The 21,835-nt window shown below is 41.2% G+C and overlaps 1 protein-coding gene across 1 annotated transcript in view; it reads right to left on the reverse strand.

Annotated features, from left to right (window-relative positions):
• The window catches only part of LOC124594350 (glycerol kinase-like), a 285,935-nt gene that overhangs the window by 184,428 nt on the left and 79,672 nt on the right, over positions 1–21,835 (reverse strand). Inside the window, exons 4-5 of the mRNA XM_047132718.1 lie at positions 20,775–20,992; positions 1,395–1,504 (exon numbers count right to left, since the gene is read on the reverse strand). Coding sequence (XP_046988674.1) covers positions 1,395–1,504; positions 20,775–20,992 — 328 coding nt within the window. The remainder of the gene's footprint in view (positions 1–1,394; positions 1,505–20,774; positions 20,993–21,835) is intronic.

The raw sequence follows: 21,835 nt of genomic DNA on the forward strand, positions 1-21,835 counted from the left end.
TAGCAAGGCGTGGTTCACACGATCAAAGGCTTTTGATAGGTCCCAAAAAGTCCTTGTAGCATGCAATGAGATGTCTAAGAGGAGCTAATTGTATCTACAAAATGGTTTACAGCCAATACTGTGGTTTTGCCTTTTTGAAATCCATATTGATTTTTTGAGATTATTGTAAATTTTTCTATGAAATTTTGAATTTCTATTGTGACTATCTTTTCAAATATTTTTGATAGTGACATAAGAAGAGAGAGTGGGCAATAGTTTCCCATATGTTTTTTGTGCATTTTTTGAATAGTGGCTTAACTACTGTGTACTTGAGTATGTCTGCAAAATAAACTTCTTGAAGGGACTGGTTAATTATTGTAGACAGTGGCTGTGCAAGAATATAAAAACTGCAATGTCTAAAGCTGTTGAAGGCAGACACAATGATGCTCCATGGTTTCACACGAGTGTTATTACACTGTCTGAAAACTGAGAAAAGAGGAACGTGGAAAAGAGAAGTTGTTCTGGCTATAACCATAGCAATTACTTTCTGTATGAAAAAGTTCCCCTGTGTTTTATTGTACAAGCTTCCAAAAGTTGCCCAGGAAGACGTTTACAGCATGGTCAAAGCAAATAATCCAATTCCAGACTCCTTCCATTTTGAGACAGTTCTGTGACTTATTGCTGACACAGTACTTCTCCTAGTTGTCATTCAGTGCAGTTTCCATGTTTAGTATCTCCAGAACATAAAAATCTGGGATGTTTTTGTAAAACAAAGAGACCATAAATCAATCAACTTTTGGATGATTGTTACTTAAAAGTTGTAAATGTGTTTTTCATCACTAAATAACTAAACTTTTGCAGAAAAAGTATCAAAAAACACTAGTAACTTTGACTAACACTCTGATAACAAATGTATAGCTTCATCTTACTCCTAGTCTGTGATGGCACCAGAGCTTCAGTCAATAACAGAGCATTTTGGATCATGCAACCAAATCTTGAAATTTAAAGATTTTTTACCTTTAATTTCACAAAATAACTACACCCCAAACCATATTTTTAATATATGAAAATAGCCTATACAGTGACATTACGTCCATATAAAAGACTACAACCCATCATAACTTCTATGACAGATTTTGTTTCCAACAGACCTCATCTCCCTAATGAAGGGATATGCTGATAAGCATTTCATACCTGCTCATTATATTTACTGGATTACAAATAAGTACTGGCTCATCCTGTAGAGTAAGTGCACTGTTAATACCTTTCAAGAAATAATTAATAGTGACATAGCTTACATTATAAAATATACTTTTTTACCACTAAAGCCTTGCTGTATAAATTCTAAGCAAAATATTAATCATTAACTTGTTACATAAATGGGTAGATATAAATTAAATTTATACTGAACGTACTTGCAGAGTGTGTCATCCCACTGAAGTGTCTCGATGTTCATCAACATAGTCCGTGAAGCATTGGTAACATCAGTCACATGCAGACCACCATTAGGGCCTCCTGTCAGGTTCTGTGAAATTACATAATTCTCAAGGAAATAATAAACTTTTGGGGTGTTGATCAAACACAAGAAAATTAGAATTACAAATGAAAAGTACGGTGAAATAAAGAATAATTTGCAGTGCCTGCAAAGAGCAGACTATAGCTGACATTTTAGTTTGAGTGTGGCATAATCTGAAAACTGAAATCATGTAAACTTATACAGACAACAAATTATATTTTTGTGAGTCAACCTAAGATCACCAGTATTTCCAGCTATAAACAGGCAAAGCTGACACTAAGGTTCGTAGCATCTCCCAAAACTCAGTAAACTCCTCTTGGAGGCTGATGAATAATGAAACTATTCAAACTTAGACATTACTATTAGTGAGCAGATTGGGAGATAATTTATTTACTTAAGTATAACTAGTTGGGAACACAAAATTAAACAGATTGGTAGATAGACGAAAACTGAAATCTTTGTATGCAGCAAAGTTCAAACAGCTGCAAACCAACATCTGGGTGGAGACAATCTGAAGCAGCTCACCAACTTCAAGTACCTGGGCAGGAGACTTACAGAGGGTGTTAGATCATTTCAGGATATTAAATAAAGAAGATGCACATGCTAAAATGGCATTCAAAAAGAAGAAGCGGCTAGAGTGTACTTAAAATAACTTGGCCCATACCTGCACAGACAGTGCAGCAGTGGAGGGAACAATGGCAGTGGTGGAGGTTTGCTTCTGATCAGGCACTGTGTGGTAGGAGAGATGAAAACTAAAGCTTATTCACAACAGTATATCTCACATTACTTGTAAGCTATACCTAGTGAGTTCACAAATGATCTTATGAACAGGTTATGTCAGTATGACCAACATTTTGACAAATATAGTAATTCATAATCAATTAGATCTCACTAGAGTACCAAAGAAGAAATAGTTGCATAAATAAACCATCAACCAAAGCAAAACAAGTTTAACTATGCACTATCAGAAAGAAATTTCATGAATGTTAAAGGATTACAAATGTAATGTAGTGGACAATGTCACTTACTACAATATAGAAAATATAAAATAAAGAACATATGTGGAAATTAGAGCTTAGTCCCCTGACAGCTTGTTCATCAGAATTGCAGAAATAAAATTGTCTTCTCTTCCTTTTGCATATTTCCTGAAGTAGCTATGTTTCCCTTCCTTCTTTAATGTTTTTTCATGCATATGGAATGGCTAGCAGTTCTTGTGGTGCTCTGAACCACATTTTTTGATTAGCTTTTTTCATCCTTGTTTTCCTCTTCCAACATAAGTTTAATACCACTGCATACGATCACACATGCCTGATTACAAAGAAATTTCCTGTGGTGACTGAAGCCTGCAGCTCCCTGCTATGTAGTATGGAGGTAACAACAAGAATGCTTGAAGTGCACAGATCAGCAAAAAACAGTTAACTGAGGTGGCCGCCCCTTCAGAACAAAGGAATAGACACACTCAGGATGAGAATGTGTTTCTGCTCAGGGGCTCCACTAGCATAGAAGAAAAATAGTTTTGGTTAAACTACAGAAACAGTATGTAAAACCTTTTGTTTGGAGCATTGCCCTGTATGTCTCAAAGACAGCAGGGAGCCAAAATAGAAAACACTACAGGCCTTTGAAGCATAGTGTTGGAGGAGAGTCCTATATACTCATGGACAGAGAGAAGAGCCAATGAAGAAGTATTCAACCATCATAAAAAGAGCATTGTGGAGGGCTGTCAAGGAATGAAGGGACTGAAGCGATAGACACCTATACATACAATGCCCCTTTATTGTCAGATTAATAGAATATCAAATACCTATGAATAACGCACAAGAAGACTAAAATTTCAGTACATCAGGCAGATAAAACAAGATCTTAAACTGAAAAAATACTCTGAACTGAAGAGGCTGATCGAAGATAGGGCAAAATGATTAATGAAAATTGTTATTGACCATTATACTGACTGAGAACAAATGAGAAAGAAGTAGACATTTCAAAAAGGGACATTTAGAAAGCACACCAAACCCACAAATTACTACAGGTATCAAAATATACAATGGACCTTGCCTTTGGTGGGGTGGCTTGCATGCCTCAGTGATACAGACAGCCATACCACTGGTGTAGCCACAATTGAGGGGTATCTGTTGAAAGGTCAGACAGTCATATTGTTCCTGAAGAGGGACAGTAGCCTTTTCAGTAGTTGCAGGGGCAACAGTCTGGATGATTGACTGACTGACCTTGTAACACCAACCAAAATGGCCTCCCTGTGATGGTACTGTGAATGGCTGAAACCAAGGGGAAACTACAGCTGTAATATTACCCTAGGGCATACAACTCTGCTGTATGGTTAAATGATGATGGCATCCTCTTGGGTAAAATATACCAATGGTAAAATAGTCTGAATTCAGAAGTCCAGGCAGGGACTACTCAGGAGGATGTCATCATCAGGAGAAACAGATTGGAGCACGCAATGTCAGATCTCTTAATCACATAGGTAGTTCAGAAATGGTAAAAAGGGAAATGTATAGGCTGAAGTTAGATATAGTGGGAATTAGTGAAGTTTGATGGCAGGAAGAACAGCACTTCTGGTCTGGTGAAATGGTTATAAATACAAAATCAAATGGGGGTAATTCAGGAGATGGTAGATATTTATCCCACACCCACCACTGTAGTACAAGTTTATATTGTGGCAGAAGAAGCTGAGTAACACTGTGGGGTAGTGGTTATGATACTAAACTGGTGCATGGTGCGTCGTGAGTTCGAAACTCAGCTGGGCTGTACAATTTTAATTTCTATATTCCATTCGCATAGGTTCTAGAAGTATACGCAAATGCCAAGAATCCTTGTACTGGAATGTTCTGTAGCTGTATATATACCGTATATGTTCTGGCCAGAGGCAGTTCACTCCATGCTCTTGTATGTGGAAGTGCTAAATAAAAATTCGTTAAACAAAGTTAGTGTTCGCCATTCATCTAATTACACCTTCTTCTACATGACATGATTCTGGTGGCAACGCTGGGTATTGGAACTTGTGATAGCACACATTATCAATGACACAGTGGCTCCCAACAGGTCATGACAGAGCCACCATTTACATGGCGAGAAAGCCGAGTTTGAGCCATATTCAACAGATCGCAATCTACCAGTGACAGAAGAAGAAGAGGACATTACAGTGACAGCAATGGTGTGCCACCACATAAGACATCCTTCTGGGTTGTCCAGTGATGATGGCCAAGATTCAAACAAGTGCTGAAGGTATATGAATGTACAGCCAAATTTAACGAATAGTATGACACTGTGTGTTTGGCTAACATATTTTTCCACTTGGAGGGCACTGCCAAGTAATGGTATGAGAACAACAAGGAGAAGTTCACAAGCGGGGAAGTATTCCAGGTGGAACTGCGCAAATATTTCGATGACACACAATGACAGAAGTTCAAGGCTGAAGATAAATTAAAATGCGGGGCACAGCATCCAGGAGAAACTACAGCATCCTACATTCAAGACATCTTGGAGATGTGTAAAATAGTGGATCCTAGAATGAAGGAGGAAGCCAAGGTTGCACATCCCGTGAAGGGTGTTGCTGAGGAGATGTATCAAGCCCTACTCCTGAAGGAAGTTTCGACAGCAGATGATTTCATAAATTGTGCCAGTATATTGAGACAATGCACCAAAAAAGAATTACACGCAAGAAGTTTGACATTGTATTAATGTCTGTGATGGAGGAAGAAACTGATTTCACAAGTGTTCTTCATCAGATAGTGAGAGAGGAAGTTCAGAAGGCACTTGAACTGTATGGTGAGCAAAAAACAAAGACGCTTCAAGAGGTCATAAGGGAGAAAGTGAAACAGACATTGAACCCAATCTCTCATCCTTCATTTCCCTTTAAAACCGTGTAAAAGTTGAGACCCAGGTGGAGTTACGTTACTACAATGCCACATGAGGGACCTGTTTGGGCACCAAGGAAGACTGACATCTGGAAGCCGCAGGATAACCAACCAGTATGTTTCCACTGTGGATCACCAGAACATGTGGTGCACTATTGTTGAGAAAGGCAGTGGATGTTTGACGCTATTGGTGCCAGAAGACAGCAGACCAATCTTAACCAATGCCAACTCTGGGACAACGAAGATGAACAAGAAGGTGAGGGAGCAGGACGACGTAGGTCACCATCGCTGCGAGATAGCCACTGGAGAGGAGGCTCCTCAACACACCAAACAAGGTCTCCATCACTGTTTAGAAGCTCCAGCCGCTCACCTAGCTGCTGCAACCTGGAAAACTAAAGGGTGCAACCTTCCTTGGAGGTGAGGTTGCCGAAGAGAAAAATCCGCCACAGTCAATCACTACAAAAATGATAGGAAACTATGTCAATATCCTCATGGATGGCCAACCAGCCCAAGCTCTTACAGACTCTGGAGCACCATATTCAGTCATTTCGGAGAAGTACTGTCGCCAGTTGCAGAAAACCGTTTTTGTCGACAACAAAACATCTCTGCTGAAGGTGGCTAATGGGAAATATGTAAAACCTATAGGAAGATGTACCATTCACATGGGTATAAGTGGCCAAACACAGCCCTTAGAATTCTTTATCTTACAAGAGTGTAGTCATGACGCCATTCTCGGATGGGACTTTTTGAAAGCTTCTCAGGAAATTATAGATTGTGGTCGCTCAGTGATTATGCTAGACAAGATGACATACTGTGGACAGGAAGATCCGCATCTAAGTTTGTGGAGACTATGTGTGCTGGATGAAGTGATCATTCCTGTAGTGAGCACTAGAAAGGTAACTGTCACATGTCACGCCATGCATCAACCCATGGATTTTCTAGTGGAATATAAGAGAAGCATACCATTGAAGAATAACTTTGTCATCCCATCCCATGTTGTCTTGTTTAAGAATGGATTCAGTGAATTGTGGATAGTTAACTGTTGCCGAGAACTGCAGATCCTTCCAAGACATGTGTGTAGCAAACACTGAGCCGTTAATTGAAGAACAGCTGAGCATCATAGAAACCTCCCATGCAAAACTTGTGGGTGAAATAGCGCTACCACTATGAGACAAGATCTTCTAGCTTGACAATCACCAGATCTCACTAAGGAACAGCAGGAGAAACTACTTGTCATTCTTCAAGAGTTCTCTGAATGCTTCAATCCATAAGTGAAGAGCAAATTAGACAAACTGATGGTGAAGCACTGGATTAGCACTGGAGAACATCAACCAATAAGCCAGAGAGCATACTGTGTGTCAGCAATGGAACATCAAATAATTTGTGCCGAGGTAGAGAAAATGATGAAGAATGACATCATTCAGCCTTCGCAGAGCCCATAGTGGTCCTTGTCAGGAATAAGGATGGCAGTTGGCTCTTTTGTGTTGATTACAGGAAGCTTAATAAGATAACTAAAAAGGACATTTACCCTCTTCCACAAATTGACGATACACTAGATTGTCTGAAGGAGGCTAAGTTTTTCTCAACCATGGACATGTACCCGGGATACTGGCAAATTGAAGTAAATGAGAAAACCGCATTCATCGCCCCTGAGGGCCTGTGTGAGTTTAAGGTAATGTCGTTTGCTTTGTATAATGCACTAGCAACTTATGAATGGATGATGGATAATGTTCTACATCATCTGAAATGGACAATGTGTCTTTCTTACTTAGATGACAGGATAGTGGTCTCAGAGACATTTGATGAACATATAAAAACAATGAGGGCCATTCTTAAGTGTCTCCAACAAGGCGGACTGAAACTTAATCCAAGGAAGTGTCTCTTTGGAGCAAAAAAATCAAAATACTTGGACACCTTGTGTCAAACAAAGGGGTGTGGCCAGACCCAGAAAAGGTGAGATCTATAATGGAATTTCCTATTCCTAAAAGTATTAGAGATGTGAGAAGCTTCCTCGGGTTATATTCTTATTACCATCATTTTATCAAAGACTTTTGTATCAAAGCCAGGCCATTCCAAGAGTTGTTAAAAGCTGATGCTAAATTTATCTGGGGTGATGTTCAACAAGATTCTTTCGATGCGCTGCGAAAAGCTCTGACGACTGATCCTGTATTTGGTCTGTATGATGGGAGAGCACCAACAGAACTACACACAGATGCCAGTGGGTATCGGTCAGAGGACATGAAAGGACAATTTAAGGTAGTTAATGGATTATTTTGCAAGAAAAACTTTGATCCATTTGGAAAGAGGTGGCTATCAGTGATTCCTAAACACATGCACTTAGATGTTCTACAGAAATTCCATGATACCCTGAGGACGAACATTTAGGATTTATTAAGACATATAATAGAATTCACAAGAGAGTTTTCTGGCCAGGTTAATTAAGAACTGTCCATCACTATGTGTTGCACTGTTGAGAGTGCAAGAAGAGAAAGACAGTTCCTCAGAAACCACCTGGCTGACTCATATCAATTCCACCAGCCAAAATACCTTTCTAGCATGTTGGGATTGACCTTCTCGGATGATTTCCAACACCTGCTAGTGGCAATATATTGATTATTGTTTGCACTGATTGTCTGACACGCTATGCCATTACAAAAGCCGTGAAAACAGCCAAAGCATCCGAGGTAGCCAAATTCATTGTGGAAGACATTGTATTAAAACACGGTGCCCCAAGGTCGTTAATTATGGATCAAGGGAAAGTTTTTCAATTGAATCTTGTGACAGAGATAAACCGTCGGTACAGCATTACTCATCACATGATGACTGCCTGCCATTCAAAAACTAACGGGCTTACTGAATGTCTTAATAAGACCTTTGCCAACATGCTATCAATGTTCATCAATGTCGAGCAGAGCAACTGAGATGAGGTGCTACCTTTCATGGCGTTTGTCTACAACACCTCCAAACAAGACACCACAGGATTTACACCCTTTTTCCTGGTGTATGGGCATGAGGCGACTACGATGATGGACATGGTGTTTCTGTTACATTCTGATGACATGGACAATGACTACATCAGCCACGTGTTAACCAGAGCTGAGGAAGCTTGGCAATTAGCTCGACTCCGCACACTGCACGCTCAAGAAAACAATCACCGACCCACCGCCCTGTTGTCTACCATCCTGGTGACCACGTATGGATCTTCACTCCTGTTTGGAGAATTGGTCTCTCTGAAAAGTTCCTCAGGCGCTACTTTGGACCTTATAAGGTTGTAAGATAGTTGTCTGATGTTACTTATGAAGTTGAAGATTTTGAACTTGACACAAGACGATGGAAGATCAAAGATTTGGTCCACTTCCTTCGAATGAAGCCCTACAAGGATCCTGCATCCCTGGGTAAATTCAAAGCTCCAGCAACAGGCAACAAGCGAAAAGGTGATGAAAAGTGTAGTGGCAAATGAAGTTCTAAGAATATCACTGCCAGGGAGAGCATTAATTATTGGGAGTCGGAGTATGCAGGACCGATGACTCCTTCACGGACTAGGACAACGTAACACCAAGACACTGTTTTCTTAAGGAGGGAGTAATGTCACAGAAGAAGCTGAGTAGTACCGTAGTGTAGTGGTTATGATACTAAACTGGGGCATGGAGGGTCATGAGTTCAAAACTCACCTGGGCTGTACAATTTTAATGTCTATATTCAGTTCATGTAAATATCCATAAATGTCAAGAATCATTGTACTGGAATGTTCTGTAGATGTATATATACTGTACGTGTTCTGGCCGGAGGCAGTTCGCTCCACACTCTTGTATGTGCAAGTGCTGAATAAACCTTCGTTAAGTGAAGTTAGTGTTCATCATTCATTTAATTACACCTTCTTCTATGTAACAATACGTCAACTAGCTCTGCAGATGATGACAAGATTGAAGAAATGTATGATGGTTCAAAAAATGGCTCTGAGCACTATGGGACTCAACTGCTGAGGTCATTAGTCCCCTAGAACTTAGAACTAGTTAAACCTAACTAACCTAAGGACATCACAAACATCCATGCCCGAGGCAGGATTCGAACCTGCGACCGTAGCGGTCTTGCGGTTCCAGACTGCAGCGCCTTTAACCGCACGGCCACTTCGACCGGCCAAATGTATGATGAGATAAAAGAAATCATTCAGATAATTAACCCTCGAAAGGGCGTACCATCTTTCATAAAATGAGTGGATGCATGGCATACTTTGTACACATGTACAAAATAGCTACCTTTATATTGCCGAGGTACACATGTATGAGCTAAATCACAGTTTACTCTTAGTTTAATTAGGAAATGATAAAATAAACTTACATTATATGAGCTAAATCACTGTTTAATTAAACAATAATAAAATAAACTTTCATTACATCACTCTCTTCCCATGTAGAAGTGTTACCCCACACTAATGACCCACTGAAAGCATTAAACAGTGTGACTGTATCAAATCCCTGACATTCACTTATTTGAGTATTCATTATCTTGTAGATACCTGCCTCAGTGTGGAACTATACCGCTAGCTCAGAATTGAGTCATTTTCTTGCATGGACAGTACATTTCTTTCTCACCTTGCTACCTTGCTCACTGTTTATTTTATATTACTGCTGCTCACTTGGGTATTTGACAACACAACTTATGTGTTGGCTGAAGCAGTAATGAAGGAATAGGTATGGGCTCTCAATTGTGAAACAATAATAGACTGGGAGAAGACAATGTTATTTGTGATTGGTGCACTTTACATAAAGGCACACCTGCTTAAGTGTTAAGGGAGGTAAAAATTTAATTGTGATGGGTGACTGCGACTCAACAGTAGGAAAAGGCAGAGTAGGAAAAACTGTAGCTGAATATGGACTGGAGGAAAGGAATGAAAGAGGAAGCCACCTGGTTGAATTTTGCACAGAGCATTATTTGATCATCACTAACACTTGGTTTAAGGATCATGAAAGAAGTTTGTATATGTGGAAGAGACCTGGAGATACCAAAAGGTTTCTTTAAGACTTTCCATGAACTGTAGATTAAAACTGAAGAAGGGAGAGATGGAAGATGGAAGTATGCAGAGTATCTATACAAGGCAGACAAACTTGAAAGCAAATTATAGATATGGAAGTAATAATAATAATAATAATAATTTTATTGTCATTCATCCATTAGAGCAATAGACATTGTCAGACATGTTTACCATGCAACTGATTATTTAAAAGAAACAACAGGATTTTTATTAGTGTCACAATTGAAATTTTCATTTATGTCATAGAATGGGTGGGCAACCAGCCAACCAGTATTTGTTTAAGTGCTTGTATGGGTAATTCTTGTACAGGTTGTGGAATCTTATTAAATAATCTGTGCCCCACGAGTTTGTAACTGTTCGGTGATTTTGACAGTCTGTGGCAAGAGGTATAAATGCATCTGTTTCCTCTTGTATTGTAACAATGTACATTTTATCTGCATTTTGCTTCTGGTAACTTCTTTTTGTGTTAATTAAAACATACTATATGTATAAGTTTATTACATTCACAATATTAGGTTCACAAAACAATGGTTTATAGTGTGCCTTATAAGGAGAACCAGTAATTACCCTAGCAGTTTTTTCTGCAGTATTAAGACATCAGGCACACAACTAGAGTTTCCCCACAAAATAATACCATATGTTAGTATGCTTTGGAAGAAAGAAAAATAGGATGTTCTAACATACTTTTCGGGTACACAAGCCATAAGTCACCTTAACAGATAAATTTCTCTTGACAGCTTACCACTAATATATTGTACATGTTGGGCCAAAGATAATTTATTGTCCAAATATACCCCAAAAACTTAACATAACTAGGATCATCCGATTTCCTTATATACATACATACATTAATCTTTGTTCCATAGATAATGAATATGACATTTCATAATGATGTGGAATGTGTCACTTTAGCAAAATTTTTATTTACACAAGATAATTAATTAATTAATTAATTAATTTTACATTTACTACTTCATATCTAAGAATTCATCTATTGAGTAGAAGGAGTTGTCATTCAGAAATTATTTTAATTTTTTTTTAAATGTTGGTTGGCTATCTGCCAGACTCTTAATAATATTTGGCAAATGACCAAAGATTTTTGTGGCAGCATAATTAAGCCCTTTCTGAGCCAAAAAGGGATTTAATCCAGAATAGTGAATATCATCCTTTCTTCTTGTGTTGTAGCTATGCACTTTGCTGTTATTTTTGAACTGGAATGGGTTTTTAATGACAAATTTCATAAGCAAATATATGTATTGTGAAGGTACTGTGAATATTTCAAGTTCTGTAAATAAATGTCTACAAGGTGATCTTGGATGGGCTCCAGATATTATTCTGTTTACACACTTTTGTGCAATGAATACTTTCTCTCTTAATGGCGAATTTCCCCAGAATATGATGCCATATGAAAGCAGTGAATGAAAATAGGCATACTAGGCTAATTCACTGATATGTTTATCACCAAAATTTGCAAGAACCCTAATAGGATAAGTAGCTGAACCTAACCGTTTTAGCAGCTCATCGATGTGTTTCTTCCAATTTAATTTCTCATCAAAGCACACACCCAGTAATTTTGAGTGTTCTGCCTTAGCAAAAGACTTCCATTCATAGTCTATACTTATCAATGGTGTTATGCCATTTACTGTACAGAATTGTATAAACTGTGTTTTCTCAAAATTTAGTGAGAGTCCATTTGCAGAGAACCACTTATTAATTTTCTGAAATACATTATTTGCAATTTCCTCAGCTGATTCTTGCTTCTTGGGTGTGATTACTATAATTGTATCATCAGCAAAAAGAACTAACTTTGCATCTTCATGAATATAGAGTGGCAAGTCATTAATATATTTTAAGAACAATAAGGGACCCCAAGACTGAACCCTGTGGGACACCATTCTTGATACCACCCCAGTTACAGGACACTGCTGGTTTTTGCAGACTATCTGTACTGTTATTTTCAACCTTCTGCATTCTTCAGTTAAATATGAATTAAACCATTTGTGCACTGTCCCACTCATACCACAATACTTAAGCTTATCTAGAAGAATTTCATGATTCACACAAGCAAAAGCCTTTGAGAGATCACAAAATATCCCAATGGGTGATGTTCAGTTATTCAATACATTTAATGTTTTATCAGTGAAAGCATATACAGCATTTTCTGTTGAAAAGCCATTCTGAAAACCAAATTGACATTTTGTTAGTACTTCATTTTTACAAATATGTGATGCTACTCTTGAATACATTACTTTTTCAAGAACTTTGGATAAAGCTGTCTGAAATGAGATTGGGCAGTAGTTGTTAGCATCAGATCCATTCCCTTTTTTATGCAATGGTTTAACAATAGCATACTTCAGTCTGTCTGAAGAAATGCCCTGTTTCAGTGAGCTGCTACATACGTGGCTAAGAATCCTACTTATTTGTTGGGAACAAGATTTTAGTACTCTATTGGAAATGCCATCAATTCCATGTGAGCATTTACTTTTGAGTGAATTTATTATTTTCCTAATATCAGTAGAAGAGGTGGGTTGAATTTCAATTTTATCAAATTGCATAGGTACTGCCTCTTCCACGTACGTCGTTTCATTTTCTAATGAATAGCTGGATCCTATTTTCTCTACAACACTTAAAAAGTTATTATTAAAAATGTTTTCTACTTCTGACTTATTGTTAACAAACTGTTCATTGTGTTTGATAGAAATACAGTCTTCCTATGCTCTCGGTTGCCCTGTTTCCCTTTTCACAATATTCCAAATTCTTTTAATTTTATTATCAGATGTGCTAATCTCAGACATAATGGACATACTTCTGGGCTTTTTGATAACTTTTCTGAATACAGTGCAGTAGTTTTTATAATGTTTCACTGTTTCAGGATCATTACTCCTCCTAGCTATAAGATACATTTCCCTTGTCTGTTTACAAGATTTTTTATCCCTTTAGTAAGCCATGGCTTTTTACATGGTTTCCTACAATTATATTTCACTGTTTTCTTAGAGGAAACTGTTTTCAAACGTACTCACAAAGGTGTCATGAAATAGGTTAAATTTTAAATTGGCATCATGTTCCCTGTATACCTCATCCCAGTCTAACTGTTGCAAGCTTTTCCTAAAATTTTGAATTGTTAAATCGTTATTGGAGTGCACTATTTTGGAGGACTGTTTTGCATTACTGTATGGAGCTATATCATATACTGTAACTAGCAGTGCATCATGATCAGACAGACCATTCATAACAGGGAAAGTTTTTATTTGATTAAATTTATCTTGCTCTATGAAAATGTTATCTATCAGTGTGCTGCTTTTTGTACCACCCGAGTAGGAAAATCAATAACTGATGTCAAATTGAAAGAACCAAGTCAAGTTCAAGCTTTCTATCGGACTCTTGCAGAAAATCTATGTTGGAAACCCCACAAACAATAATTTGCTTTCCTTTGTCTGATAGGAGCAGAACAAAGAATCCAAGTTTTTCAAAAATAGCTGGACATTTTCCAAAGGGGACCTATACACAGCTACAATTATAAAAGTGCCATTATTTAGTGTAAGCTCACATGCACATGCTTCTATATGTTGCTCTACGCAAAACTTTTTAGTTTCCAAATTTTTCACACTATGACTGATTTTAACATATATGGCAACTCCTGCTCTCTCCATAGTGTCTCTACTTACATGTGCTGAAAGCTTATATCCACCTACATTTACCATTTCCATACCTGCGACTATATGATATTCAGACAGGCATAGTACATCTATTCCACCATCAATTTCAGAATCTTTTAAACAAACAAGAAGCTCACCTACTTTATTTTTTAATCCCCTGATATTCTGATGCAATATATTAACATTATTTTTCACTGTGCTTTTAAGCCAATCTTGTGACATACTAACATTATTTTTCACTGTACTGTTATGAGAATCTCGTCATATTTTCACATCTCCAGTACCTGTGTGTCTGAACTTCTCGTTAAGCTTAATTTCAATCAACGTAGGATCTTAGCCTAAAAATGTACTCCCATTAGTTTCAATGCCCCCCCCCCCTAAAGATTTTGCTATCATCCCAGCCAGTTTACCTTTCCCTTTCCTATTGAGATGCAGGCCATGTCATGTGAAGTCCCACCTACCAATACCATCAACAGGAACCAAACCTATGCCTGACAAAGTAGCCGCCCGAAGCAGCTGATCTAGCTCCATATTGACCCTCCTGACAGAGCTGTTCAATTGGGGCCTGTCATACCACATGAAAGGAGAAACCAAGCCAACATTTGTATGGTTCATTGCAGATGCTATTTTTACGGTTCTGTAGATTCAATTTTAATAGTTTAAGGCTGTTACCTTCAATTCCATAGAATTCAACTTTTTCCAGAAGTGGTGTGTGCTCTACACAGTCAAAAGCTTTACTTAGATCACAAAAAGTAGCTTGAGAAAAACGTTCATCTTCAAACACTTGATGTATGTATTTGACTACGCAGTCTAGAGCATCAAACATTGACAAATTTTTTCTAAAACAATGTTATGATTCACTAATTATTCCTAGATTTTCAAAGTAAACTTACACTCCTGGAAATTGAAATAAGAACACCGTGAATTCATTGTCCCAGGAAGGGGAAACTTTATTGACACATTCCTGGGGTCAGATACATCACATGATCACACTGACAGAACCACAGGCACATAGACACAGGCAACAGAGCATGCACAATGTCGGCACTAGTACAGTGTATATCCACCTTTCGCAGCAATGCAGGCTACTATTCTCCCATGGAGACGATCATAGAGATGCTGGATGTAGTCCTGTGGAACGGCTTGCCATGCCATTTCCGCCTGGCACCTCAGTTGGACCAGCGTTCGTGCTGGACGTGCAGACCGCGTGAGACGACGCTTCATCCAGTCCCAAACATGCTCAACGGGGGACAGATCCGGAGATCTTGCTGGCCAGGGTAGTTGACTTACACCTTCTAGAGCACGTTGGGTGGCACGGGATACATGCGGACGTGCATTGTCCTGTTGGAACAGCAAGTTCCCTTGCCGGTCTAGGAATGGTAGAATGATGGGTTCGATGACGGTTTGGATGTACCGTGCACTATTCAGTGTCCCCTCGACGATCACCAGTGGTGTACGGCCAGTGTAGGAGATCGCTCCCCACACCATGATGCCGGGTGTTGGCCCTGTGTGCCTCGGTCGTATGCAGTCCTGATTGTGGCGCTCACCTGCACGGCGCCAAACACGCATACGACCATCATTGGCACCAAGGCAGAAGCGACTCTCATCGCTGAAGACGACACGTCTCCATTCGTCCCTCCATTCACGCCTGTCGCGACACCACTGGAGGCGGGCTGCACGATGTTGGGGCGTGAGCGGAAGACGGCCTAACGGTGTGCGGGACCGTAGCCCAGCTTCATGGAGACGGTTGCGAATGGTCCTCGCCGATACCCCAGGAGCAACAGTGTCCCTAATTTGCTGGGAAGTGGCGGTGCGGTCCCCTACGGCACTGCGTAGGATCCTACGGTCTTGGCGTGCATCCGTGCGTCGCTGCGGTCCGGTCCCCGGTCGACGGGCACGTGCAGCTTCCGCCGACCACTGGCGACAACATCGATGTACTGTGGAGACCTCACGCCCCACGTGTTGAGCAATTCGGCGGTACGTCCACCCGGCCTCCCGCATGCCCACTATACGGCCTCGCTCAAAGTCCGTCAACTGCACATACGGTTCACGTCCACGCTGTCGCGGCATGCTACCAGTGTTAAAGACTGCGATGGAGCTCCGTATGCCACGGCAAACTGGCTGACACTGACGGCGGCGGTGCACAAATGCTGCGCAGCTAGCGCCATTCGACGGCCAACACCGCGGTTCCTGGTGTGTCCGCTGTGCCGTGCATGTGATCATTGCTTGTACAGCCCTCTCGCAGTGTCCGGAGCAAGTATGGTGGGTCTGACACACCGGTGTCAATGTGTTCTTTTTTCCATTTCCAGGAGTGTATAAGTGTTGGTAAATTACACATTCCAATACTTTAGAAAAAGCTGGGACTATAGAAATTGGCCTGTAACTTGAAGATGAGTCAGTATCTCCTTTTTTATGTATTAGAACTACCCTAGACACTTCTAGCTCATCAGGAAAATAGCCCTCAATATGCATTTGTTTACACAATTTGTTAAGGGATACATAGTACAATCTATTACTTTTGTGGCACCGATGAAATCAACACCAACATCGATGCATACATCTTTGAACTAAGCTAAGATTATCTTTGGCCATGTCCAGTTCTCTGTGAGCCTTGCTTGTGTTTGGGTGAATAAGTGAACTACTGCTAAATGAGTTGTTGTTTGGTGTAACTAACCCAAACTCCACCCTCACCAGGTGACCCCGAATTGTAACGTCTTCCGTTTTTGCCATTTTACTGTGTCCACGACCTCCGCATCAGTTATTTTCGCGTATATTACATCGACACAGCATTCAAACAATGACTTCTGTCCAGCGCCTAACGCCGGATTTTGTGATCGACATGCATTGTGTTGCGGGTGATGTACACCCGCCAGGACTGCAACATGATGCCTCTCACTCGATGATTATGCCGATTTCGCCGGACATATTAGATCTGCAACAATAAGTGAGGTTAGGAGTGTGCATGACTCCAGCTATCAAATGCCTTTGTTCCCACCACATGTGCCCTCCCTCATTGACTGTGCAGTTACCTCTTATGGTTCTTCGTGCAGTGCAGGATCAATGCCGATTTCTGCAAATGCTTTGTTGGACACTCTACCACTGCCAGGACAACGATTTACCATGCCGCAATCTGTGCAGTACCACCCGGATACCTGCCATGTGGCCGGAACTGCTTCATTCACAGGTCAACCTCCTCAGCATCCGGCCACGACGGCGCCTGCCTCAATCAGGCATCAGCACATGCCTTCCTATTTCAATACCTCAGCCTGCAACGGGAACAATAACTTGTTATCTGTGCCTGACCTCCACCTCTGTCCCACTTTTATGCCCCAGTGTTTTGTGCCACGACATTCACCTTATCCGCACACTGTTTTGAGTGGAGTGACTATGAACAGTGAACACTCACACATTCTGTCCAACTTTCGACATCATTTCCCACACTGTGCTTCTGTACAGCCCGCACCTCCACAGCCTCCCTGCAACACAGGTGGCCCCAGCTCTGATCATATTTCAAGCTTTCCGCGGACTAATACGTGTTCTCAAACTTTGAACTTTTTCTCACCTGTCGCCCCGCGCCGGCTCCAATCGAGCTTCCACTACCGTTCTCGGCACATCTTGGTGCCTCATCCACATCGATCTTCCACGACGCGTCAATCCAAAAACACCCACAACGTGTTGAGCTTCCGCAACCTCAATCAACACATTACAGTGTCTCACCCGCGTCGGCCTTCCGCGTCGCGACAGATTGCGTGCAACCACAATGTGTCACCTTCACGCTGCCACCCAAACAGCTGTCGTTGTCACATCCCCTGGAGGCACACTCTCCTGGAATACTACAGCAACAACAGCTCGTTTCAGGCAGTGCCCCATCAAACTCAACTAAACCTGTTCTTCCGAAGATTCTACAACGTTTACCGACGCTGCCGCCATTTAATCCCGACAGAGCTACAACCTGGTTCAAAATTGCGGACGAAGTGTTCGACCATTACAAACTCGACGAGTCAACCAGGTTTCTGTGCCTCATCACCCACCTGCACGACCAGGAGGACTTGATTGCTGACCTGGTCGACACTCCGGACTCATCTACCCGCTACACTCTAGCCAAAAAGACAGTTCTAAGTCAGCTTGCATGCTCAACTGAGGCAGCAGTATGGCAAGTGCTCCACGTCGAGCAACTAGCCAATGACAAACCTTCCCAGCTCTGGAGATGGCTACATGCCCTGGTCAGCGCCAATCTACTCTCTGACACAGCTCTTCTCGCCATCTGGCCAGATAAACTATCTCCTCACATCCACTTTGCTCTGGCTCAGAGGTCTCCCGAACCTGTCGAGCAAAGAATGACAATTGCTGACAAGCTACACGATGCATCACTGTTCTATTTCACCAGCCACTGCCTACTTGACAAGTCTCAGGTACAGGCTCATCATCCTGCGGGCAGAAGCAGCTGGAGCTGCACTGTGCCGACCGTTCCGCTCACTCCAGGAAGCAGTAAACAAGCTATTGGGACGTCACCGGCTCTGCCCATGGCCACGCCCCCTCCTGCAACTGAGCCTACTGTGGCCACCGAACCTTGGCCACCGCCACTGGCAACGAACGTTCCACAGGAAATGCAACTGCACTACCTGTACTGTTACTTCCACACTTGGTTTGTTGAGGGACTGCAGACCACCCTGCTACTTCCCAAACGCCAGTCGCAAGTAGGTCCAGGTGCCACCTCCTGCGCACAAGATGACAGGCACCCCCCAGTCCTCCATTCTCTCTGGGAACGACCGGATAATTGCGGACAACTTTACATTACAGACATTTTGTTGGAATACCTTTTCCTAGTGGACACAGGCGCCGATGTTTTGCTGCTGTCTACATCCTTAGCGTCATCGAACATCCGCCCACATCATACTTCACTGCAGGCCGTGAATTCAACTAAACTACAATGCTCGGGTTCAACTCCCACGTTGTCTCACTCTCCGCAAACTGCAAACTCGAGTGGAATTCTTTAGTGTATGAAATTGATGAACCTATACTAGGCAATGACTTCTTGTGACACCACAAACACCATGTTTCATCACCCGTTCAAGACTCACTTCCCCTGTGCTCTGTTGACCTACCCCCGTGACACATTGGTCCGGGCTCATCTCATCCGTACGTGCTCGTCTCTGTTGACGACGTTACAAGAAACAACGTACAAGTGCCTTGTCGAGCTTGAAAACTTCGCTCGCCTATGCAAGGAAAACTTCGAGCTCTCCCTCTGGCTCCACAAAACTCAGCTCCAGCTCTCGGATGCAGCAAAGGAATTAAAGACACTACAGCAAGGACAAAGCAAGGTCAGTAAGTGCGCCAAATCTGCTTGCAGTCTCAGCAATCGAGCCTCCATGTGTTTACCTCCTGCTACCCCTCACAACTGTGCTATCAAGACTGCCATAACATGTACTGACAGCTTCGCAGAGCCACGCCCTCCTAACATGGCAGCATTTGACACTCAGCCGGACACAAGTGCCCATATGCGACGAGCGTCACATGTTCCCGAACTGACGGCTCCTACCCCAACACTTGCGGACAGCACCTCAAACTATGCAATTTCGGCTTCTGCGCGCCGCCATGTAACCGCCACTGACAACACAAACAGTGCACTCGTGCCAAGCGTTTCACCTGCAACCATGCTGCCACAGGCCACACCCTCGGACAATGGACTCACTAATGGCTCACGAGCTCTACCGAGCTCATCCGACCACGGTGCCACTGCTTTGGGCTGGCGGCCATCTTGTCGCGTTGACTCCTGGGACACTTTGCTGCCTCAGCTCCCGTCGGATCCGCCGAGTGCCTCCGAACACCACGACCACGCCTCGCCTGCCTCGCCCGCCACACATTGTAAACAAACTGCCTCCTGCGCCGCCGGCAACATTTCCGTCATCACCAACGGCACGGTTCACAAGCTTCACCTCATGCCAGGTCCCCCAATCTCCAGTAAACCACATCAACTTTGTACCGAGAAAATTAGATTATGAAATGAGATACTTAAAGCAGTAAATGAGTTTTGTCATTTGGGCAGAAAAATAATTGGAGAAGACCAAATGTAGACTGGCAGTGGTAAGAAAAGTGTTTCCAAGGAAATGAAATTTCTTAAAATTGAGTATAGATGTAAGTGTTAGGAAGTCTTTTCTGAAAGTATTTGTATGGTGTGTAGCCATGTGGGGAAGTGAAACATGGACAATAAACAGTGTAGACCAGAAGAGAATAGAAGCTTCTGAAACATGGTGCTACAGAAGGATGCTGAGTATTAGATGGGTAGATCACATAAAAACCGAGAAGTTTTAAAAAAAATTGAGGAGAAATTTGTGACACAACCTGATTGGAAGATGGGATCAGTTGATAGGTCACATTCTGAGATATCAAGGGATAGCAAATTTAGTATTGGAGGGAAGTGTGGGGGATAAAAACCTTAGAGGGAGACAGTAACCAGATCCAGAAGGTTGTAAATTGCAGTAGTTATCTGGAGACAAAGCGGCTTGCACAGCATAGAGTAGATTTGCACTGAAGACTGCAGTAACAACAACAACAAGAACAACACTCAAAATATATTGCTACAGGTGCTGTATGTTGAACCTAAAGCTTAAAATATTCCTAGAAAGATGTATTCGCATAAAAACTGTGAACTTGATACTTTAAAAACAAACTTTGTCAGCAATATTAATTAATCTGATTCATATGAATTACAAACATACCCATATAAGCCAAGTGTCCACAGTACCAAACATACATGACTTATCATCAACAGCCTTTCTTACTGTAGGAACATGGTCCATCATCCACTTTAGTTTCAGAGCACTGAAATATGTGCTTACTGGTAGACCACAGTAGGGTTTGAAGTAATCTTGATTCCTCTCTGGAACACCTTTTAGCAGCTCATCAACAGTATCTGTATTTCTTACATCCAACCAAACTAGAAAACACAGAAAATATGGAATCATATTTTCTAAATATGTTTTAATTTTTAGTCCTTAATCATTCATTCACTCAGACATGATTACATACACAATATTCTGCAAATACCATCATGGTGCAGAGCCTGGAATGATTTAAAATGATTCAATGAATTAACCAAGACAACCCCGCTTTTAAAAATTAATTCCTTGGTCTATGTGAACAACTGAAGGGGTCAATGGAAGAAAGACTGCATTTTGCGTTACTGTGGGTTCTATGTTTAACCAACTCAAAGATAAGAACAAACACCCTAAGAAAAAGAAGCTTATATAACAGACAGCATTTTGTAGCAGTTCACATGGAACAATTTGTCACTAGCATGTGGTGCATTCAAAAACACAGCAGATAAAGTGATCAGACCAACCCTTACTAAAATGAGGGTTAGCATTATTTTTCATAGTCCCCTTCAGTTAATTGCCACAAAGCTGCAATATTCTATTTAAGTTTAGAGAAAAAAGACAATAATATGACAAGAGTTTTCATAAATTAGTTCACTTGACAGATACGGGAGTACCACTAAATCAGGAAAACTTGAAATAATTGACTCAACAGATATATATATGCCCTTACCATGGTAGTCATACACAAAACTACCATATGGGAACAAGCAGTGCTGATATCTGGTTGTATCTTCTGTACATTTCAGAGTAAACTGGCAGTTGATGTTGAAAGAACATAGCTTGTATTAATATATATTTTTTGCATGACATTGAGACATAATTTAGCTGATAAATTGCAATGGCAGTGGTAGATCGAAGTCCCCAGAGCCATAACGCATCAAGGGAGCCAGAGGATGGAATGA

The sequence above is a fragment of the Schistocerca americana genome, chromosome 2, assembly GCF_021461395.2.
Source record: "Schistocerca americana isolate TAMUIC-IGC-003095 chromosome 2, iqSchAmer2.1, whole genome shotgun sequence".
NCBI classification, from domain to species: Eukaryota; Metazoa; Arthropoda; class Insecta; order Orthoptera; family Acrididae; genus Schistocerca; species Schistocerca americana.